This window comes from Haliotis cracherodii, unplaced genomic scaffold, assembly GCF_022045235.1.
Source record: "Haliotis cracherodii isolate W230 unplaced genomic scaffold, xgHalCrac1.p SCAF_39, whole genome shotgun sequence".
Taxonomy (NCBI): domain Eukaryota; kingdom Metazoa; phylum Mollusca; class Gastropoda; order Lepetellida; family Haliotidae; genus Haliotis; species Haliotis cracherodii.
The window spans coordinates 1,070,661-1,096,302 of NW_027266296.1; the positions used below are offsets into that span (position 1 = coordinate 1,070,661).

At 38.7% G+C, this 25,642-nt stretch overlaps 1 protein-coding gene across 1 annotated transcript in view; it reads left to right on the forward strand.

Moving 5' to 3' along the window:
• The window catches only part of LOC139478130 (protein unc-93 homolog A-like), a 126,480-nt gene extending 104,176 nt beyond the window's left edge, over nt 1–22,304 (forward strand). The window contains exons 4-5 of the mRNA XM_071260455.1: nt 17,246–17,377; nt 19,457–22,304. Coding sequence (XP_071116556.1) covers nt 17,246–17,377; nt 19,457–19,755 — 431 coding nt within the window. The 3' untranslated portion in view covers nt 19,756–22,304. The remainder of the gene's footprint in view (nt 1–17,245; nt 17,378–19,456) is intronic.
• The last annotated feature ends 3,338 nt before the right edge of the window (nt 22,305–25,642 follow it).

Sequence of the window (25,642 nt, forward strand, 5' to 3'; positions counted from 1 at the left end):
GCACTAAGATCTCATATTAATGAGATTGGGAGTATTTCAACCGTCAAAATCAACTTTTTAGCGGAGTTCAAGTCAATAACTAACATCTCTCATCGTCGTGGTTTTGCTCTGAAAGTAACGGAATCGTAATCGTATGAAACGAAAACTGACAAAAGCAGTCAAACTTAGCATACTCGAAAGCTCAACCAGCTTTATGAATCAATGCGATGCAGGATTCGCTTGATGAAAGTTTATCCTGCATTCAACTTTTGATCTGCTCCTAAAGTAAGCTTACTTTGACGTATGAGAGAGAGAGACAATAGTCGTAGCGCCGATATCGCTTTCCCCAGGGGAGGCCATTGGTTTAAGTTGCCATAGTTGAATCTATCTATTTTGGGCATCCGAGAACGTTCAAGACGCTATCGATAATATTACTTCTGACCTAAACAACAAAACATCAAAGAAGTTCAGACAATATGGGGATTGCGTTAAGTAGATGAAAATTGAACCTTCGCCACACGCAGCTGAAACAAAAATTACACGATGCATCAAGCATTTGGGAACACCTGCCTTCATAATATTGACACAAGACGTTCACCAAAACATGTGCATGTAAATTGCCGAGCAAAAGAAATATACATCCATGTAACAAACAAACGAGAAATGGTTATGTATTTGATACAGGTAGCATCGTTATGTTTTGGAAATTGACTTTGCAGTGTTTCGGGTATGTTTTTAGCAAAGAAACGATTTGATAACGTTTGTATTGTTTTGGTCAAGTCCAGTTTTCAAGTGTATACTTTCTTTTGCCCAGCATTTTAGGTTGAGAATGCCTTGGCCTGTAACGATTCACCGAAAAGTCGGTGTATCACGATACTTGGTTTAACGATGGGGTTATTGTATCGTGATTTCATGTATGATATAAAACGGCCAATCATTTATGTTAAATAGTGTCGAAAACTAAATTGCAAAGCTCTAATTCTGCCCCTGTGTACCATTATTGCTGTTTTTTTTGTTAGTTTGGCCTTTCTTCATGGCTTTAGTTCGTTAGGTGTCGACGCCGTGATATTTCTGAAATACTGTTCACAGAGGCGTGAAACCCATCTCACTCACTCACTCACTCAGGTGCAGATTTGTCAAGTATCGTATCGTGTGTCGTCGCGCGACAAAGTGTATCGTTACATCAGTTGGAATGAAAAACATAATGATGCTTAGATGGAGTTCAATTTGTATATTTTATAATTTATGTGATTGCGAATGCATCTTGGATATTTGTCGTAATGGAATGGGGATACATGTATGTAACACGTGTAATCGTGATGGGTATGCTGCTTACAAACCACTTAAAATAATTGGACCGAATCTGTGATTCAAACCCACCACTAGCATGTACTGGTAAAGCTAAGGGACGCAATTCTGCACAAAGGGACCAACCGTTCTTCGTTTTTGCTGAAATATGTTTGGTGCAAATAGACCTTTATTGGTCCAGGTCGTCCTGAAACCATCATTGCTATCACACCATGCTTTATACTATACTGTACCACACCGTACCTTCTTCAAATAATGAGAGAAGCCAAACAATATTACGACAGGATGAATACATCTTGGGATGTTGATGAATACTGTTTAAATATTGCAACCTAATACCGTTCATATATGTGTCTTATCTGAAGAGGAGTATTTATAAACCTACATATCAAAAGCTCAAAAATCATCCATAGACAGGCAGTCTATCAGCAGCTGAATGTGGTTTTATGTGTCAGTTCAGTAATTACAGTTAAGTATATTCGATTTTGAACATTAAAAGTGAACTTCGAATTTAAAGAAACAAAAACATGTATTTAGAAAAAAAATCACCCATACAGAACCAGGAAGCGGAAGACAGGAACATCCTACATTACCTCTGATATTTCAGCACATCCTCCGGAATTCACAAGACATTGTGGCACAGATACCATGCCCAACCTGGCGGATTTTAACAATCATGTTCCATGACAAAACAGACAAATTGGGTCCTGTCGTTGCTGACCTTTCAGTCACCACACTGTGGAACATCAATGTTACAATCTAATTGTCTGGGTGCGTTTGATGACACTCAAACTTCTCTCATTTAGATTAGATCTCAAAGATGCCAAATACGTCATGAAAAGACGTGGTTGTGAAGTTTCGCAGTAATATCGCGTGAGGATCATGTACAATTTATTTGCGAAACTTCCATCATGCCCTGTGGTTTCAACATTTCCATATATTGCGACACGTTGAATGCAAATCTATTACACCATCGATGTCACTGAGAAATGTAAACGGCTATTGCATTTTACATGAAAGGTCACCTTGATCTAAGAGTTTGGGACTTTATCGAAAAAGAAATTGTTCCAGAAAAGGCTTCAAAAGATGTTCATGGTTCAGACTGTTAAACAAGATATTGCCTGTCAGAAAAAATACATTTTTGCAAAACGTTTTTTTTAAAAAGAATATTTAATTTCACATTTAGACATATATATATACTAAGTATCAATATACCATGGGGATGCTGAGATTTTGTTTGGAGACTAGATATTTGTTTCTGCCAGAGCTGCAAAACATATATGATATATATAATAAAAAGAATATTTAATTTCACATTTATAATAAGACATGTATATGACATAATATGTCTTATTATAAATGTGAAATGTGAAATTAAATATTCTTTTTATTATATATATCATATATGTTTTGCAGCTCTAGCAGAAACAAATATCTAGTCTCCAAACAAAATATCAGCATCCCCATGGTATATTGATACTTAGTATGTAACGTCTTAACAAAACGTCTTAGATCATCCCTTAAAGTAAAAAAAATGACAATGTTGTACAATTTTTACACAGATGGCAATCATGAAAGAAACAATGAAAGGTAAAAACAAACAACATTGTATTATATTATATACATTATAGACGAATAATACAAGCAATGTTTCATTTATGTTTTGAATTACGTTCCAAGCACCGTGCATCCCTGGAGTTCAACAAGGCACGTTGCCATGTAATATTACGGCTCTGACGTGCTTCATCATAACTACATGTAAGATACTTCATGATTAATGCTGCCCTTACTCTCCAGTGCCTGCATGTCAGAAAGCATTCTGAAAGACGTCTTTCATAACCTGCGTTCGCTGGGACTGAATCATGAAAAACATTATCGAAAAATGATTTATGGCTATTTTTGATGAAGAAATCGCTAATGCGCAGAAATGATCATAAAATGCTTTAAGTTATTACATTCGTAATCTTTAGCATGGACCTTCCCACTGATTCAGAGTTTAAAGAGGTTTTTATGTTTTACGAGGTTTAAATTGAAGTCCAAGAATATGCAGGTCGGATGGAGTGGAGATTGAGTGGTGGCTTTGGAAGCCATGTGGCATATGTTCCGGAATGAGCTGTTCAGAGTTGCGTCCCTTAGTCATGCCAGCCTCTGATTGTCGGTTCGAATCCCAGATTTTCCCTGATTTTGATAATTGGTCAGTTAGCATGTTTAAACTCCTGGGCTTTGTGGTAGACGCATGTGTTTTCGAATGAACATTGGCATGCCTTTGCGTGGTTTTGTGACGGGTGCCACTGATGGAGCAGACTGTGCTCGCCTTTTCACGAACACCTGGTGACGTCACTATTTAATAGTGATTGATGGACGCATTTTCATGATATGGTAGGAGTCTTGCAGACGACTATGATTTTGGCAAAGATTGCTTATCGCTGTGGAAAGGGTTTTGTCGTTTTTATTATATAAAAAGGGTCAATCTCTAAGACCTGCTTCTCGCCGTGATAAGAATAGTATACTTTCCACAGTGACCTTTTAACTTAACTGCTCTCAGATTTTCATCTTGACTGTGTTGAAGTTTCGTTTTATCCTTTCCGCAATCAGTTAGAAAAGCCATTTTAATTTTCTCAGACGACAAAGAAAAGTCGAAATGAATCAATCTACAAGTGGTACGTTTGCAGCACTGCGTGGGTGAAAACATAATGCTCGACCACTAAGAGCAACATAGGTGGTTTATACATAAATGTACAAGGATATGTGAAGATTACACCACAATATATCAAAATATATAATACGACAACTTATCATAAAGTGTCAATTATTTCTTCAACATTCTATTGTGAATTGTCACAGGGACATAATTTTAAACTTCTTCTCTTTTTTTGACGATTTTAAGTGTTCTGTTGTGTTTTGCGAAACTAGAATTAAAAGTAAGGCTTTCTAAAATAGTTTCTAAAATTTCTAAAATTGAAAGTATTTTAAATCCACATTCGAATTTTGTCAAACTTATTTTTGCGTTCTTGACACGAACTAATATGAAAATGTAACATGTTTGATTATGTTTATCCCTCATTAGATGTTAACGTGAATTGAAAGAGCGTTTTTCATACGGACCTCAAATTCTGAAACAAACAGCGTGACGCTACCCTTGTCTCACAAGCTGTTTTACAGCGTCCACAGTTTGCACTCGATTTTCTTTCTCAGCTCCCTGGGGAGTATACAACCGAAGCTGGCTGTGAGGCGCTAGAAGGTTAACAGCCACGGAGCAATCTCATTCTACCGGGTACCCATTCACTGATGGGTGAACAGAGGCTTATTTCGAAGTCAGTTGCCCAAGGTGACACCACATGCGCTGCAGGTGCCCAGTAAGAAGGGGGATAAATCAGTAATTAAAGCCATACAGTCAATCCATCATGACAACTATTTTTTCCTTTATTGATAAAATCAAATGATCACACCATTGTGTGCATGTCTTTAAAAATGCGTATGTGATTAGTAACGGTATGCCTGTCCTGAACACATAAACAAAATTAACTCCCCTGGTGAGCATAACGTCACGTGACGCATTCACAGCATGAAGTCATGACACAGCTACCCCCATGGAACAAAAAAAGCCTGAAAGACCTTTCAGATTGGTAATTTCGGAAACAAGATTACCAAACCACAATTCCCTGGAGCCACTGTACAACGACATTCAGCCTTTAAATTATTGGTTCATAATGACTGGATATTTTCCCCCTTGGCGTGGAGCCCCGGATGTCAGAATGTCGCTGTATGTCAATGATAGAAGGTGTGTGATCGTGCTGCTTGACGGGATCTGCGTGTGGTCTGTCTCACTGCATGTTTGCTAGATGAGCCGATCTTCTGTCTCTAAGCAAATACTTCATTTGAAATATTGATCCAACAAGCTTCAAAAATCTAAAATAATCATCACTGAGCATTTTATTTGCTCAGAAAACTATCACGCGAAATTGAAATATTTTCACTCACGAAACGTGAGATTTTGTGCTTTTGGTTAATCATTTATTTAATGTTTTGAATCAAAGCAAACATTTTAACAACATGGAGTTAACAGTTCGCAGAAATATTTGGTGGTTGTTTTTTTTTGTTTCAAGGCAAATGTGAGTTATTATTCAGATCTCAAACGCTGACCGAGTTTTTTGATAGTACTAATGTTACCCCTGCCTTTGTTATTTTAGAAAGTAGCTCCTTGCGTTGATAGATAAGTGACAAGTGTTGTAATAAGATCTTTTTCCTTTAGTTTCCTGTAATCATCATTGACAATGTAATGTACAAGTAGCGATTCTTGGTGTGTATGGCTGTCAATCAATGAATGTTCTTCGTGTCTCTGCAATACGTTAACTTTTGAAATTATTCTGAGGGTTGGGCGTTGATGTATAGGTCTTGTCTGTGGCTTCCACAGTATCGAATTACCACCGTGATATTGTGTGTTTAATTTAATAATAATAATAGTAATAATAATAATAATTAGAAGAGGAAGAAGGTAGAAGAGAGTGGATCGGTCTGGTTACTTGGGGGAGGAGTTTATTTACCATCTCATGAAAGGTCAGGCCTAAACGCACTTAGGGATGCAGCTTAGAGACAAACTCCAGAATGTCCATATCAAAGACAAACTTCGGGCAGAATACAAAGAAAAATCTGAACGCTCGCAATAAAGTTAAAGCCAAAAATACTTATGCTGTACCCATCCCTTTGTATTCTTTTTGTGTTGTTGATTCGACGAAACAAGAAACTCTGGGTATTAACACCCTCAAACGAAGAATCGTGTCAGGCAATAGATCCTACCATCCTCTGGTTGGTTCTGGAGGTTCTGTACTGCTGGATGGTACAGATATGAGTGTCAACCAAGCGAAGTGCCATATCAAATCGGCACAGACTCAGTTTTTCAGGGAGAGGCTTTCTGAACTACCAATGCATCGAGTTGATGTGCAGTGTGGTTCGTTTGGATGAAGTCGGCTGGCCTGTAAAGTGAAACAGAAGGCTTCTGTTTGCTGCTCAGGACCAGTCACTTCCCACTCGAAACCGTCAGTGTGGGATTTTGGTTCGAATTGTGAATATGAAATGTAGATTATGCAATGAATTTAATGCGACTGTCCAACACACTGTTAGTGCCCAGCTTTGATATAGACACAGTATTTTAAGCGACATGATGGAATGGCTCGGTCCTTTTATTACCGTCAACGCCATGTTTGTGGTTTTGACACTGAGGTCCATCCGTGGTACGACCTAGAACCAGAGTTCGTCATGGTAAATGATAGATACAAAATTCTTTGGAATAGGCCAAACCTCATCTTGTCCTTCTGGATAAATCCAATGAAATCACTTTTACCATTGAATTTTCTGCCCCTGTTGACACTAATGTGATTGACAAGATTCAGGAAAAAATATAATATGCAGACCACGCTTTCGAAATGTCACGCTTGCATCCAGTGTACCAAGTTGTCCGACTCCACATTGTCTTCAGTGCCTTAGGTTTGGTACCCCCCAATCTGCTGACTGGCATTGAGAGACTACCCGGGTTTGCTGCCAGGAATACAGCCCTTCTGGCAATCTGGGTAATGCAGAAGGCTGCAGTGTCTGGGAGTTTTCAGATTCTGTGAAACATTCCGGGTGGGTTCGACTTGGCAGTGCTTCCTGGGAGAAATCCAATTGACTGTCTGGGCTGCGTGTAGAGGGGGCTAGGGACCTGAGCTGATGGTGAGCCTAACCAGCCTGACTGTGCCAAGATCACCCAAACCCTCTTAGCCGCATCTTTTATCGTAATCTGTACATAATAATAATAGGAGGCTACTTATGTTCGATTCACTGCCCTATTTTGACTTGTAAATTTATTATGTTTTATCAGAATAATTGACTTGTCCTTGCATGTGTTTGTGACGGATGCCACCAGTAGGATAGGATACGCTCTCCTTTTCGCGAACTCCTAATATCGTCACAATATTTCACTATTTATTAGTGACAAAACAACTTCCACAAGCACAAGAAATCACTGCTAAAGGCAGAGTCGATCGTACGATTCCGACTATGTATATGTGTATAATTATGTATATGTGTTTCTGTATCGCTATCAAATAGGGATGATATCAGGTTAATGTAAAACAGGTTTAGTCTTCCAAATCATGCAAAAGCGACGTTCAATTTATAACAGATATTAACAGATCATCACAGACTTCTTCTCGAAGGGGGGCGGTCGGGTAGCCTAGTGGTTAAAGCGTTCACTCGTCACGCCGAAGACCCGGGTTCGATTCCCGACATGGGTACAATGTGTGAAACCCATTTCTGGTGTCCCCCGCCGTGATATTGCTGGAATATTGCTAAAAGCGGCGTAAAACCATACTCACTCACTCACTCACTCTTCTCGAAGGTATTTTCATGACACGTTGTATTCCGCTATAGCTTTAACTGATATGAACTAATACCATCAACACACAAATTCTGCTGAATTTTAAATTCAGCCCCAAAGCCATGTTGTGACAAAGGAAGGTGTTAGCTCACCCCCATCTGGCTATTGTCTTGATTCCTTTACGACAAAGTATCGATTCCGAAGATACGTAACAGCGTTAAGAGATTTCTGCAGAATATCTAATGGAATTTCACTTTTTCTCCTTACAAAATTTGGCTATCTCCCATCTCAGCATGATAAGATTAGTCTCTTTTTATTGGGATTCCTGGAAGTCTTTTACACCGCCGCATCACTGATTAAAATACGAAACGAATTTATCAAAACATTTAGGTAAGGTTTTCTGTTGTTGCTTAAAAGTGATTAGTTATTTTTGGGGAAGTCTAGAAGTCAATTAGAAAATCGACGTCATTTTGCAGGGAAAACGCAACAGCTACATTGAAGTAGCACTGCTGTGTGAATATTATTTCTACTTTTTAATTCTTATTTTTTATATGAATCTACCTTGTCTTTACTGTTGAGCTACAGAAATGAAAAAAAGACAAGGGTTAATATTTGGTTACGATGAGGATGAGTATTTTTGTTTCCAGCTAATCATTCTTTGTAAGTACGCGCGCAAATATTCTAATACAAGAGGATGTTTTTTTTAAGAGTATCTAAAATCTTATTTATTTTAAGGATCGCTATAATCCTCTGGATTTAACAGGTTTACGATCGCAACCTTGGCAGTAGTCATCATCCAATGTACATGGAGTGTGCTCAGTATTCATGATACAATCGCCTTAGCAAATAAATAGGGAGCTGAACGTCATTTGCTTGTTTCTTATAGTCATTTAGCCACGTGTTGTTATGTTAATATTCTAGCCACTTTATACATAGGTGGACGGACCTTTCTTCACACTGACTTTCGCAGTAATCAACTGGTAAACATATTCTGTCTTCATTGTCATTCCTGTGGTTATACATGTCCAAAAAATGGTTGTGAAAGTGCCAGACAGTTTTACGTCATTCCAGAAAGTTTATGGTGGACATGCAGAGAAATTTACTTATTACATATATGACACGATGCTTGGCACCATTGTGCACACTACTATCCCACATTCTACCATGAATCTGGAATTTACTCGATTCTGATTGGTCAATCAGAGGTTATTAAATCACAATAAACACCCTCTGATTGAAACAGTTGGTTTGACGGCCGCATCACCGCGGAAGCTAATATTCATAGAATAGTACTATTTTCAGTCATTGTCGGTAGGCATATCTAAATAATTATATCTACATTTACAGGTTACAAAATGCACAGATGCGGTTACTACAATATTCAAAGGATGTGTGGCAATACATTTCGTGCAGACAATCACGACAGAAATCAACAAAGGGAATGTATTTACGTTTTAGAGACGACAGAGAGCTTGGAATTTTGGCGCTAAATTTAACATTTGAAACCTCACGCTGCGCGTTCGGTTCCAAATTCAATTTAGCGGGGTTAAATCTACAGGTAACCTAGCTCTACATTGAAAACACAGTATGTTTATCTCCTAATTATGACCTTTGCAGGGAGTTTTCACACCTCCTGACTCAAAGGCACTTACTTTAATAGCTCGGGTGGTCAGATTTGTTGACAGCGTGGCGCCTTCCCTCCCCAACGACGCCGGTCATTCTTGTGATACTGATATCCCTGGCCTGTCTGGTCTCGACTGTTTGCAGGATGTCGTCATATGGGAGTATCGATGGGTGCAACGTTAGGCACTTATTTTTTTAATGAAAATTATGTGAGTGGTGGTGCTACTAGTAGAGTGAGTGAGTGAGTTGGGTTTTACGCCGCTTTTAACAGTATTCCAATTATATCACGGCGTGTCAGCTTAATGTGGGAGGAAAGCCCGAAGTGATGCAGGTCTCAGACGTTTACCACTTCGGTGAAACCCACGAGCACGGGTATGGTGCTGACAAACCTAGAAACATAATCGGGGCGAACCGGGATTCGAACCCACAATCATAGGTTTCTGGCGTGCCCAAGGGACGCAAATCTCCACAGCGAATCGTGGCTCCTTAGACGACTGGGCCACCCGTGCCCCCGCTACTAGTAGAGCAGAACATGCTTACCCTTGTCGCGAACAGCTGTGATCCGTTATGCATTTTTCATCAGTGTTTTGCTTTTACCCCCAATGGAATTTGTGTTTCGGCAGATAATCGAGACTGATTATGCTCAGGCGTTGACATTTTGAAGTTAGGCTGTCTCACCATGACAAATGACATGTGCGATAAATGGGCGGAAACCAATTTAATACACAGACACTGGCACGCACTCTTTTATAGTTCTTCACAGCATTATTCAGTGTCCTTTATAGCTTTATTCAGTGTTAGGAATGCTACACACGTTGTTTTCATAATATGACGCCGATATTATCTGCGTTAAAATGCAATCATCATAAAATAACAGTTGTGGTCAAAAGTTTCACTAAAAACTGTCATTTCATTTTTATTTCTTAAACATTATTCCGTGCTCACGAAAACAGCTTTAGGGACGTTTTAGAGATCTTGGCCTCAACTACATTAGAAACGCCAAATCTACTGCTGAACATTATGTAATGATTAATCTTAGGCTCATTTGCTTTGTGATGCAAATGGATCAACAAATAATAACGGTTACACACTTTTCACTGATATTGCTCTATTTTGGGATCGCATGTTTCAGTAGTCAATTTATGTAATATTTCCACCACTATTTTCCATTTTACGCTCATTGAAATCTGTTTCGAGATCGAGACTGAGTAACCGGCGTTCACGTTTTATATTATCTTTGTTGATAAAGTATTAAATGCACAACGCCGTATTCACAGCCGTGAATGAACATACTACTCCCGACAAGACCCGTTAAGATCCGGGATAGAAAAGGTCTTCAGCATACCATGCCAGCTGTAAAAGGTGACTAAGCTCGTCATAAGACACGACTAACGGGATCGGGGGGTCAGGCTTGGTGACTTGGTTGATGCATGTTTTCTTGTCCCTATTACACGGATCGATGATCATGATGTCAATCACTGGAATATTTACAGACCGCCGCCATATAGCTGGAATATTTGTAAGTGCGGCGTTAAACAACAAACAAACAAACTCCCGACAAAGATGAGACAGATCAATGAAATGTTTTCTTCACATCTGAAAACTTTCTTTCCAATAGGAATAACGCCACCTTTGACATTCAACACTACTTGTGATTCAGTGCATTTCATAGGTAAACCCATTATTTAAAAGTGTCATGTTCATCTTATACCCGATGGCTATCAGACGACCATATCTCTCATAGATTCAATGTGATCAAATGAATTTGGCATCAAGCTTGTTCTCTGTCACGACATTCATCATTCAATACATCTCGATCAATATGTGCGTGTAGCTAGGCAATTATTGCCATAAACTCTCTTCTTTCAAATCAGCAAAATTTACGCTATTCAAGTTACGTTAATGCGCACTTAGGATTTCGACGTTGAGCATTTTTCCAAACGACCAGATCATGTTCGTTGATGTCTAAATAGTCCCTTCGACACTTACCCGCAGGCTTGTCATGCTCAGCCATGCTCGTTTACCCTATCAACTGCTAGTTTCCAATTATTCACCTGATAAAACACACAAATGAGAATGTATCATGGCTGACAGGATCATTCACATAATTTTGCTGTGTGAACAGGAAAGGAGACCAGTATGTAACACCATGTTCATGTAGCCATGGTCGCCTACATGTACACTCCAACAATACATACTGATGACATATGTAATCACGTTGTGCAATGGTCGTGGGTCCGTGAGCGATATTACAGTAATCAAAGCCACAGCAATCGGCACAACTCGGTCTGGAACGAACACTCTGCAGGGACTAATCACGGCGCACATGCAATCGGATCGCGTCGTGAGGTTTAAATAAGCTTATCTCGGAGGCAACAGGTGATCCTGTTCATGTGATTAAACATCTGATATTTAAACTCAGGTTTGGCTGAACTACGGTTATAACGAACACGCTTATAACGAACTGACAGATAAAACGAACTAATTATAACTTTTTAGTCCCGACTATTTGAGGCAGTTATGCTGTATATATGCTTATAACGAACTACGGTTATAACGAACTAAAAATAGTAGTCCCTTTGAGTTCGTTATAACCGTAGTTTACTGTAGTTGTGTTATCCACATTGGTTACGTTTTGAGACTTGACAAAGTTTCTGAATCGCAGTTGCCAAATGCTTTCCGAAATCAGTTTGGGGGATTTACAAGTTTTGACAACTTTTGTAAAAGATAGTCAAGAATTATTTGTCAAAAATTTGTTGACTCTACAATATTTCTTGTGACGGGTGCTACCGGTAGAGCAGGACAGGCGTACTATTTTTTGCCTGTTGACACCTGGTATCATTACTGATTCTCAGAGATACATTAATATAATTTTCACCGCTACTTCTCTTTTTACATATGGACGCCCAATGGAATATGTTTCGGCAGATAATCGAGACCGATTATTCTCTGGCGTTGATGTTATATGTTTATTCGAGTGAAGTTTTTACATGAAAAAGACACCAATGGTTCTCGATTCCTAAGTTCCATGTATGTGTCGGTATGAATCATAGGCAGAGAGAACTGGTTGAGACAACAGTGCATGGTAGCCATTTGGGTTAACAGGGGACTTCCCCTTTCAAAAGGTTTGCCTGGTTTTATATTTGAGCGCGCACAAAGAAATACGGTGTCTTTCTTGCCTTGTTTTTTTCATTCACTGCCGATGCAGTATATACTGTACGTGAAAGCCATGGACCCCAGTGAGGTGGTCTAGCTTTGGTTACTGGTGGCCTATAGCCCGTGTTTTAAACTGTATTCAATATATTGTTATGCTCAAATATGTTTCATCAATTGTTTTTCAATTAGGTATGCTCCAATATGTTTCATAACTTGTTTTTAAATATAATTTTGCATAAATGACTGAATTGATAATATATTAACTTGGTCTCGTCGCTATATGGCTGGAATAATGCCGATGCGACGTAGAATTTTAACTCACTCACTCACTCACTGTACGGGAAAGGCACGTTCTTCGTCTCCTTGTCACAGCAAAGAATTCCAGCACCCTCTATCCGATGCAGTATTAAATTGAAATGATTAAATTACCCAGTTTCAGTACTACGTGTGGCATGTAAGGTATTCTTGGTTCGATTAATTGTTGCGATAATTACAGCCAGACATCGAACTCCAGATAGCCGTTCTATTTTTATCCTCATGTATATTGTGTTTAAAGTTTATGACGTTTAAAGTTTATGAAAGCTAGTTTATGAAGTGGTCTGGCTCGCTGACGTGGTTGATGCATATCATCGATCCCAAGTGCGTGGATAAATGTTCATGATGTCAATCACTGGATTGTCTGGTCCAGACTCGATTATTTACAGACCGCCGTCATATAGCTGGGATAGTGCTGAATGCGGCGTTGAACAACACCCAAACACAAAAAATTATGACGGCTATACTAAAGTCACAACGGTTGGAATTGTTCCTCAAATGATTATTATGATCTTGGTTTTACCAGGGGTTGCATATAAAAACAGGATTAGGTTTCTTGCACAGTTTACCACCAGAAGAAGAACAACCACCTACACGATGTGGCACAATGGGTGCCTAAGGGGATGCTTACCACTAAATTAAATGTCTTATCCCCAAATATCACACAGAAGACATCACTGATGAAGTCCAGCATATCACGTCTTGTTTTCTCAGTAAACTTTAGATGTGTTGATTTGCTTCGTTTTGAAATTTTTCATGAACCTTGAGATAGAAATGTAACTCGAGCCGCAATTCGCTGTGAAGAGTCGTTTTTTCAGGTGTGCTTGGACCTAGTCGAGTATGCTCGTGAGTCGAATCCGAGACAAGTGAAATCCAATTACACCTTTGGGTAAATGGCTTGATGAAGGAAGGATGGTCAATAAAAAGTTTTGTTCGCAGCTTTTGAAAGTTGTATTGAACTTTCATTGTACTGAGTACCCTGTCTGTAACACTGTATGGAGCTTATAATGACTTAAAAGGTATTTGCTTGTCCACACGTTCCTTCTCTCTTGCATGAATGACATGGATCAGAGCTCGAAGTAATGGCATGATATTCCCAGATGTCACTTTTCAATATCTCGAAATACATCAGAAGATTCTGACGTTGTTTTTTGAAAAATAATGTGAGTTAAAGTATGATATTCGGCAGTGGAAAATAGATTTGCAGAATGAATTCGAAGACCAAATGGAAATAACTGTTTTTGTAGTCCCACTGCGGGATAGCTATCAGATATATCTGGGTCCTTTTTCATCAGGATTGCAATTATAGAATGACAGTCTGGTCGACTCATGGCGTTTGTCACATTACACGCGTGAAATATGATCATTTAGCTTCAAACCCTCGGATAGAAAACCCCTGAAATACGACATAAAAACCATGCTCTATAACCAAATCCTTTCAACAAACAAAAACTTTTAAAAAATCAAGAATTGGTTTCCTGAAATTCGACATATGAAGTGAATAATTCATTGCGATAGGATGAACCCAAACCCTTTTTATATTTTCTGAATATGGTCTAGTTTTCTTAATATCATCAATTCTTCGTGAGTAAGCTCTTGAAACGTCACATGTAACCCTCTTACCGAACAATACCACTCTCCTGTGTAATATGTACCTTCCACATCCGATATCCGCCATCTTGCCAAATTGGATTGGAAAAGCACTGACAGTTCTCATAATGTCCGACCTTAAAATCTGGACAGACAGGAAGAGCTCCGGACACAACTAATGGCACGTGAAAGTTGATGCTATTAACGGTATCTTCTATGACCTAGTGTCATACAGATCCCCAAAGACACATGGCGAATGGACCTTGAATCGGGAACGAACTCTATCAATACAGATGAGGTACAGAAATTGGTTGACCGGTTCGGATTTTAATGTTCCCATCAAATGTCAGGTGACATATCTGTCGATATGATGACAAGGTTTCATGTTGTACACAACGCTAACGATGACGGTCTGCAATGGTAATGAGGTGTCACTACGGCGTATCGGGGATGTTGCAACATAACGATATGAATGTATGTTCCATTAATGACACGTTACACAAGTACATGTCAATGCATAATTATCTGCTACCAACATATAATGCTAAATACATAAAAGGTCTTGCTTGGTTACTTGGTTACTGGTGGCCTATAGCCCGTGTTTTAAACTGTATTCATTATATTGTTATGCTCAAATATGTTCCATCAAATGTTTTTAAATATAGTATGCTCCAATATGTTTCATAACTTGTTTTTAAATACAATTTTGATAATATATTAACTTGGTCTCGTCGCTATATGGCTGGAATAATGCCGATGCGATGTAGAATTTTAACTCACTCACTCACTCACTCACTCACTCACTCACTCACTGTACGGGAAAGGCACGTTCTTCGTCTCCTTGTCACAGCAAAGAATTTAGCACCCTCTATCCGATGCAGTATTAAATTGAAATGATTAAATTACCCAGTTTCAGTACTACGTGTGGCATGTAAGTTATTCTTGGTTCGATTAATTGTTGCGATAATTACAGCCAGACATCGAACTCCAGATAGCCGTTCTATTTTTATCCTTATGTATATTGTGTTTAACGTTTATGACGTTTAAAGTTTATGAAAGCTAGACCCGTGAAGATCCGGGGAAGAATAGGTCTTCAGCAACCCATGCTTGCCGTAAAAGGCGACTATGCTTGTGGTAAAAGGCGACTAACGGGATCGGGTGGTCAGGCTCGATGATGTTGCAACAGAACGATATGCATGTATGTCCCATTAATGACACGTTACACAAAGTTATGTACATGTCAATGCATAATTATCTGCTACCAACATATAATGCTAAATACATAAAGGGTCTTGCTCAATACAAAAATAGAAAGTTGCTTTAGGGTTGTTAAGGTGGAATATGATATTGTAAAATATTTGTTCCAAGAAACAACAAACAAACTTTATGTATCTGTTTTACAGTTTTCCCGAACACCTGGTGTCATCGATGATTTCCAGTGATCCATTTATATATTTTTCACCCTGATTTTGTTTTTTACGCCCAGTGAAATCTATTTCGGTAGATAATCGAGACTGTTTTTCTCTGGCGTTGAAGTATTTCCTCTTGGGATTCTGATGCAAAATTGACATTTCACAATACTGTCCGTATCTGGATATTTTTGGATAATATTTGGAAACTCCCTTCCGCCTACCTCGCTCGTCCTATTATGTTGAGTATGATACTATATGCACGACAATGAACTAGACATGGGGATGTTTGTAAAAGGTATTATTGCATGATCCTCTTGCTGTCTACTGTCTCTCACCGGGACATCTTCACAACACCCAGGTTGTTGTGTTAGCTTCACAGTTCAATTTCTAAATATTTCAATATATACTGAATAGATAACTCCCAGCAACCAGCTTCTAAACATTTGGTAGTGTATATCTACAAGGATGGGGCGCATAATTCACCGAGCCTTATTGAAACGGACGCATTATTAAGACTGCTCGCTCGTAATCCCTTTAGGAATTGCATCTATGTGATGAAGTTCATGTCTATTGGAAGTCTCATGAAGCTTTGGATGCCACAATGGTCTTAATACCTCGGAAACTCCTGGGCATTACCTAAGCATCCTTCAGCTTCAATTTGATCACCTAGATAAATAGGATCCATTTAACACGCAATCACATGATTTGAATACAATGCCTCATCATCAGTGTTCCATTAGGCAGGCAACTAATCAGGATTACGTTTAGATTGGGAAAGGAACTTTAAAGGGTTGTTCTTGTAAATCGTGTTGCTGTCATGGACAACTTCCTGGCAAAAGAAAGCATACACACATGTTTGATGGTGGCTACCGTGTACGAAAGCCAATCAGGAACATATTGGTATTTTGTTTTTGTCTCTTTTAAAAGCCGTAATTACGACTTTTCAAAACTCGTAATTACGAGAAACAAAGTCGTAATTACGAATTTTACAATGATGATGAAAATTACCGTGACATAATGACAAAGCAATAAATAGAATCTTATTATCAACTATTTTTTTCTCGTAATTACGAGTTTTGAAAAGTCGTTATTACGACTTTTATCTCGTTATTACTACTTTATTCTGGTTATTACGAGTTTTGAAAAGTCGTAATTAAGACTTTTCTCTCGTAATTACGACTTTTAAAAGAGAAAAAACAAAAACAAAAAACAAATATGGTCCTAATGGGCTTTCGTAAAATTGAATACTCGCTGGTGATGCTTTTGATATTTTTATCATAGTTGTGCTTTTGACCTTACGTTTGCAGTGTTTTGGCGACTGTTTTCAGCGTAGTAACGTTTTGTTAACGTTTGTAATTGCTTGGTCAAATCCCATATTTAAGTGTATATTTTCTTTCTTACTTCCAACCACAGTATTTTTGGAAGGACTATAATAATTCTGTGGTATGCTTGGCCCTCGTGGTATGCACTCATCGACTCTTTCACTAAAATGTCCGTCTTTTTCCAGGTTTCATCTTGAACACAAGTATTCTCATCACAGCGTTTGTGTGGAGACCTACTTCATCTCAGTCTACAGCATTATTGATATATCTGGCGCTGTGGGGAGCCGGTGATGGGATTATACAGTCTCAACTGCAACGTGAGTTTGATTAGAACGTCTCGACAACGACCTCTATTGGTTAAACGGACGAACCGACTAATAGCATTAGTGGTGCCAACTGATAATAAGTTTTAACTTAAGTTAACGATTTGCATTGAAAACATATAAGAACAGACCAAACTATTTGCTTCCTTTTTATGATTTCAAATTGTTGTGTTATGGATTTATTAATTCTGTATGTGTCTGACCGCCTCTATGGTCTAGAGGATAAAACATCTGCCCGGAGAGCGGAAGATCGATGGTTCGATCCCCGGCCGCGTCATACCATACAATCAAAGATTATACTTGTTGTTACCCTGCCTAGCGCTCAGCGTTAAGGTGATAGAACAAGGACTGGTCGGCTCTTAAACAGTACACTGTATTTGAGTGGGGTATCCATGTTAAACTGGGGCATGGTATCTCACTGGCTTAGCGCTATGAAACCGGAATACGTCCGGACTAGTACAAGCATTCAAACACAAAGACAAAACACACACAACACAGTACACACAGAGATACTTGTTGTTACCCTGCCTAGCGCTCAGCGTTAAGGTGATAGAACAAGGACTGGTCGGCTCTTAAACAGTACACTGTATTTGAGTGGGGTATCCATGTTAAACTGGGGCATGGTATCTCAGTGGCTTAGCGCTATGAAACCGGAATACGTCCGGACTAGTACAAGCATTCAAACACAAAGACAAAACACACACAACACAGTACACACAGAGACACACACACCACACACACACGAGCGCGATTGCGCACGCACGTCTCTATGCAATAGTCTTGAACGCAAAGCTAAACCACATTTCACCTCTGCTTCACAACGTGTACATGTACCTTCACATAGAAAATCCAACTGAGCTGCACATTTCTCGCAAATTCAGCGCCGTAAAATGTTCAGGTGTAATAATTGTATACTCAAACACAAAACTGATTGTGACTTGCAATGTTAACAAAGCGAATAGGTGAAGACCACATGTATGCAATAAATAATGTTGCACACACAGTCCGTAGCAATTGTGTCCACCTTGTACATCAATAATACAGGCCTGACACTTTCGACTCACTGGGGACACACAACGTTGAAGAAAGGGCAGGGGACTTGATAGTTAATGCCATTACGGTATCTTCTATGACCTAGTGTCATACAGATACTCCCAAAGACATATGGCGAATGGACCTCGAATCTGGAACGAAGTATATCAATATAGATTAATAAGGTTCTAATTCATTGTTGAATTTCCATACTGTACGTTTGACTATAATTAATACACACGGCATGGCTTTTCCTGAGTTGAGGTATGTTTAGTCTCCAGTGATCCATACTTTTCCTGATTTTAGGTATGTTAAGTCTCCAGCCATCCATACTTTTTCCTGAATTAAGGTATGTTTAGTCTCCAGTCATCCATACTTTTTCCTGATTTGAGATATGTCTATTCTCGAGTCATCCATACCTTTCCTGATTTGAGGTATGTTTATTCTCCAGTCATCCATATATTTCCTGATTTGAGATATGTCTATTGTCCAGTCATCCATACCTTTCCTGATTTGAGGTATGTTTAGTCTCCAGTCATCCATACTTTTCCTGATTCGAGGTATATCTAGTCCACAGTGATTCATGCTTTTCCGAATTCGAGGAAGAATCAGTCACACGTACCGAGACACGTTCGTCATACGAGGTCGATATCATTCCTCATGCCACATGTATGCCTTGATTTGATTTAGTTTCAAAACCAGGACAAAACAAACCCAAAACTCGATTTATTTCCTTTAATGAAATTCGTTTTATAGCTTTGGTTTAAACTTAATCTAAAAGACATCTGCGCCTCGCTTAGGTTGAAAAGAAGCGAGCCACAAAGATTTATATTGATTCCACTTTACGCTTGACATAAAACAGACACAAAAACATTGTATCAATGCACAGACCACACATCTTTAATTTACATTACGGAATCTCATTTTATCTTAATTCAACAGACGTAGCTCTCAACTCAGGCTCCCGTTACCGAGTCACCAACAAAACCCAAAGAAACAAAGTAATCTCTTGATTTCATCATCTGTTTCCTTACGTTCCAGTGGCTATTCCGAAGTACATACCCAAGCTGAAAGAAACGGCATTAATTGCTCTACGGGTGTGTAACGGGATTGGTCTGGAACTGAGCTTCATCGTGTCCCTGACGCTAAACAACCTGATGACGTCGCTGTACATTGCAATGGCACTCCATCTCATTGGCTTCTTGGGTCTCGTGTTGGTGGCATGTGACTCTCACGGTCGAGACGAAGAGGCTTCCTCGGAACCAGAACACTTAGAAACAGCGGTGCCTATTACCCAGGACCCACCAGACATCACCCAGTCGACGGAATCGTTGGCCTAGATTGCGTTCACTATTGCTGGCTTGGCATGCTAACGTAATTGAGGGTTTCGCTTTATTACTTAGCGAGAAATGTGAACAATTTTAGTCCACACTTTTTATTTGCTTTCAGGACGCCGATGAGTCGTTTTTAAGAAATGGAATTATTATAACTGTAGACACCAATCATTTCATCAACCTTTTTTATTGATAAAGAATGTACATCCATTAACATGAATTGACAAATGAACCTCTTTTTACTATTTTAATTCGTATACGTCGACTAGCCACTCTTTTCTTATTGATTCAATTCCATAGATAAGAATATATAAATATGAAATCTATTTCTTTTCACTCTTCGCAACCAAATGATGAATTTGTTATTAAGTTTTTGATTGAAAAGTTTTTGAAACGTTACTAATTGGATTTTCTAAATTAAAAATGAATAACTCTCCTCAAAAATGTCATTTTGTGACATTCTAAGCTCATATACACTAGATGTAATTTCTCAAAGAACATAAGAAAATCAAACATCCATAAAAAAACACATAAATTACACCACTTTAGATTGTCAGAGACAAGTATGACCTAGGAAGTAGATAATATGAGACAAACATAGCATGTGCACAATTATTAAATTGGATGTCCGTCTTTTTCCACAAACGTGGAAAGTTTGGAATAAGCGTCCATTCCATGTACTTAGCCAACTTTGAAAGAGTGTTTTTTCGTCCAGTGACAACCTCTCTCACGTGACGTGGAGAAGCGTCAAGACATTAAATGACGTGTCATCAAGTGTTGTTAATATGTGTAGCTCACCGATATCTTCATGGAATCAGTATGATATGATAACCAGAATATGTACATGTGTCGTATTGCTTGTTACCACTAAAAACTAAATCTGTATGCCATGGTTTTAGATTTAGAAAGCGGATATGTGCAAATTTTAATCGACATTCCATAATCTGTAATATTTGTATATAATGTTTATTTGTTATTGCATATGAAACCATAACTGGTTGTGACATATTTTTGGCAAGGTGGCACTGGAGGCATTGGATGTATTATCTGTTGCTGACAATTGGTGGATTAGCTTGAAATTAACTGGGAGTCATAAGTACATATTGCATCCAAGCCAAAGTTCATTTGTGAAATTAAGCTACAAAAGGAAGCATACTCGATGCAGTCGTCAACTTACTTGACAATGTACATTTGTATATAGCTCTAGACAATGTTTGCAAAGAAATGACATTTCATGTACATTCACTATACCCTTTTGTGTCTACCATAATTTGATATATTGTGAACTCTGAAGTGTTTGGAGGCATGGGTGGCCCAGTCGTCTAGGGCGCCGCCATTCGCTTTGCAGAAACATCATAGAAACCTATGATCGTGGGTTCGAATTCCTGTTCGCCCTTATTATGTTTTCTAAGTTTATCAGCACCATACCTGTTCTCGTGGGTTTCACCAAAGTGAAAACGTCTAAACTGCATCACTTCCGGCTTTCCGCCCACATGAAGCGGACACGTCGTGATATAACTGTAATACTGTTCAAAGATGCTCACTCACTCTGCAGTTTTAATGTAATCTGTTTGGTACTAATTTAAAGAGAATATATAATACGCCATACGTATGTAATAGTGGAAACATATGCTTCAGTGAACTTTTCAATTCACTGATATAACATCAGTAGGCTACCTAAGATCGTACTGTCTTTCTTCAAACTGAAATAGCCCCAGAACATTTACTGGTTATTTATGGTATCATTTGATCACGAAGAACTGTGGTTGATCTTAATTACCATAGATGCTTGTCGAGAAGACTAGGGATGGCCTGTTATTAACGGTTCATGTTCTCATCATCTGGGGATTAGATAGGCTTGAGGTCAGTGATAGTCTTCCCTTGAGGACATCCGCTGGCGTTATTTAGAGATTTTAACTTCTAAACCCTCCTAAATGCTATTTTTGACTGCGATTTTGTTTCTTTGCTCTGTGTGTTAACGACAACATAGTTGGGTCATTGTGATGTAAGGTGTTACTTCGTCTACAGACGTCATTTGAAATTTAACACGATAATAAAAGACAGTATATAATGGAGGCGTATTAAGATGTTTTCATCTACAACTTTTTAAAAACATTTACAAAACACACAGTCAGAACAGTTGCTATTATTTGTCTGAGTACAAGTTTTTATATTTGCCGCAACGAGAATTTCACTTCATCATCAATGTACAGCGAAATTTTACGTCAAAAAGGACAGCTTTTGTTGGTTTTTCTTTTGTCATCAGTTTATTATAATTATTTAATAAAATCCTAGACAATACATATAACTAGCACGTATTTAGCATATGAAGAAGCATTATGAGGCCTATTGTATGTCAAGGAAAACATGCCTGTTGCGGAGTTCTCTTCATACAAATATTGGCTGTAAAAATGAGTTCACGTGAATTGATGTTATCATATATGTGTTAGCACATTGCGTCTTCGTTATCGATGTCAATGATGTAATATATGCAGATTTGCCATGAAAAAGTATGTAGCTGTATGATTATCATTTATATACAATTTACATCAATACAGCTGTATCATGGTATTGTGAACATAATCGTCTGTTGTGTAGATGTGACGTGAACACTCAAAATCGGTTCACACCCATACCTTGTCGAATAATGAGAATAATAATTATTATTATTCGCATACAATGAAACCTCGTTAAGTCAAATGTCAACAATATATCGACTTATCTATAGATCCACACATGTTGTGCCGATATAGGACCATAGGATGGCTAAAGATTCTGCGAGCTCATTGCGCTACTTCGATTTATGTTATCACTCGATATATCGAGATAATAGAATTCGACTTAACGAGGTTTCATTGTACATATGTAAAATGATGCAGAGTATTCTGTTTTCTGTCTCTGTATCCCGATGAATTTTTCACATTCTGAATATGGTCTGTTGCAACTGTTGAATATTATATGTGTTGTTTCATTTTAGAGTCAGCACATATTAGAAATAACGACTATTTGTTCTTGTATATAAACCTTGCTCTTGTTTGTTTGTTGTTTAACGCCGCAATATTTCAGATGCATGACGGCGATCTGTAAATAATCGAGTCTGGACCAGACAATCTAGCGATTGATATCATGAGCATCGAACCACGCAATTGGGATACGATGACATGCATCAACCAAGTCAGCGAGCCTGACCACCCGATCCCGTTAGCCGCCTCTTTCGACATGCATAGTTGCTTTTTAACGACAAGCATGGGTTGCTGAAGACCTATTATAACCCGGATCTTCACGGGTCATCATTGCTTGTACAAGTGGTAGTGTAGATTTAAAACCCGTGGACATAATTCCTATATATACGGATATACAAATGAAGATGGAATTTAACATTTATGTATATACAGGAAGGTGTATTAATGTATTGATATTTTCATTACTGTGGTGCTATCTGTATACATGTTCTTCATAGAAAGTCAATATGAGCATTATCATCAAAACATGGTATACAATATCCCAGTTTACTTAACTGAAACACTGGGACACGAAATACAAGGAAACATTCCCGACAAAAAGTCAAATGCTAGCTTCATCGGTGAACTAAGTCATTGTTTGGTGTCATGTTTAATGCCGTTACGTTTCTATTACTGAAATATTGCGCACTTTGTATGAACCTTCGACCTATTGGCGCTGTTGATGGTCCCTCATGACATTGGTTTATGTCTTTGAAGAAACCTTATTGATTCGTGTAAAACCTCATTTGAGTTTCTTAGGTGTTTCAGAGGTCGTGTAAGCAGACATCGTGCTGTGTACATCGTTAACAGTATACACATAAGGGACCAGCGATTTGATATTCTTGGAAGAGGGTCTTGTTGTTGTTTTTTTAGATAAAATAAATGTTCAGTCGCTTCTTGAAAGCGCATTCTCGGGAAGGAGGAACTGGAATAAAAATTCACATTTTCTGTTCAGGACATCAAGCATATTCAGCTTTCAATTATTTTGAAAGAGTTGAAGATATTTATTTGTTTCCAGGATTTTTTGGAATAGTTGTTCTTCAGAAAGACCCCAGACATTCCACGCCTCAGAATAGCAACACGCCAGGAACCTATGATTGTGGGTTCGAATCCCGGTTCACCCCGATTATGTTTCTAGGTTTGTCAGCACCATACCCGTGCTCGTGGGTTTCACCGAAGTGGTAAACGTCTGAGACCTGCATCACTTCGGTCTTTCCTCCCACATTAAGCTGACACGCCGCGATATAACTGGAATACTGTTAAAAGCGGCGTTTAACCCAACTCACTCACTCACACTCACTCAGAATAGCAAATGGTCCATCCCCTACAAAGCAACTTCCACTCACTAAAATATAACATGGTCATCCCTTACAAAGCAACCTTCACTCCCCAGAATAGCAAATGGTCCATCCCTTACAAAGCAACTTCCACTCCCCAGAATATAACATGGTCATCCCTTACAAAGCAACCTCCACTCCCCAGAATATGACATGGTCCTTCCCTTGCTAAGCAGTCTCCACACCTCAGAATATGACATGACCCATCCCTTACAAACCAGTGACATTAGTGATAATATTCCAACGTGGTATGCTTCTGTGTGATGTGCATCCAGCCTCGCTTTCATGTAGCCACTTGCTGTGGATGCTGAGGCACTATGTCGTTGTTGTAATACGTTGGTACATGTTACCGGTACTGAGGATATCTCTCAAATACATTTTATACCGGCTGGCACAATCCATTGTTATTGTTTCTGTCGCCAAATTGTGTTGAACTGCTTAATCCTTTTTAAGTTTCGCATAAATAAAACAATCGTGTTGATATCCTTGTTGTTTTTGTTGTTCACCCATGTAGAAATATGTTCAACGGTTTTAACATGTCCATGCCCCTAACCGGATACAAAAAACAAGTGTTATGACGATACAAGCTCCAGGCGAACGTCCCACCATCTTCACTCGACACATGTCAGTTATCCATTTTGTTTGTTTGTTGTTTAACGCAGGACTCAGCAATATTCCAGCTATATGACGGCGGTCTGTAAAATAATCGAGTCTGGACCAGACAATCCAGTGATTGACATCATGAGCATCGATCAACGCAACTGGGATACGATGACATGCATCAACCAAGTCAGCGAGTCTGACCACCCGATCGCCTTTTACGACATACATGGTCGCTTTTTGCGGCAAGCATGGGTTGATGAAGACCTATTCTACCCCGGATCTTTCCGGATGCTGTTATCCATCCAGATACAGTCCATATCAATTCCGGGTAAGAAAGTAAACTCCCGGCAATCTATGATTGTCATAAGGGGTGACTGAATAGCTCGCTGCCTTGGTTGATTGCATGTCTTCGTATCCCAATGCCGCGGATCGATGCTCATGATGTCTGGTCCAGACTGTCACAACATCGAGTAACAACGAAGCCAGATGTGAATTAACAATGAATTTATTAACTGAACCTTAACGATTTACACCAACGCAAATTGACTTAACAAATACACACACACTCGCATAAACTCACATCATTTCAACATACTGTCACTTATATCATATCGTTTCAAATTACTCACAAGTTACAACACTCAATTCTCCCTTCCTAACACACTGCGACGGTTCACCATCCCTTGTATTTACGACTAAATAATTAGTTTTGAATTGACAAACATCTTAAAAAATATAGACAAAAGAAACAACAAATATTTGGGGTCACGAAAATTCTGTATCATACATATAGATAAAATATTTTTGAAAACTAGGAGACCGCTGTTCGATGCGAAAGAATGTACATTGATCAAGTTACAAAAACGGCGCTTTGCGAAAAGAACAATCTCGACTGACGAGGTAAATGAGATATTTACAGTTTATAACGATACATTTTCAAGAGAATAGCAA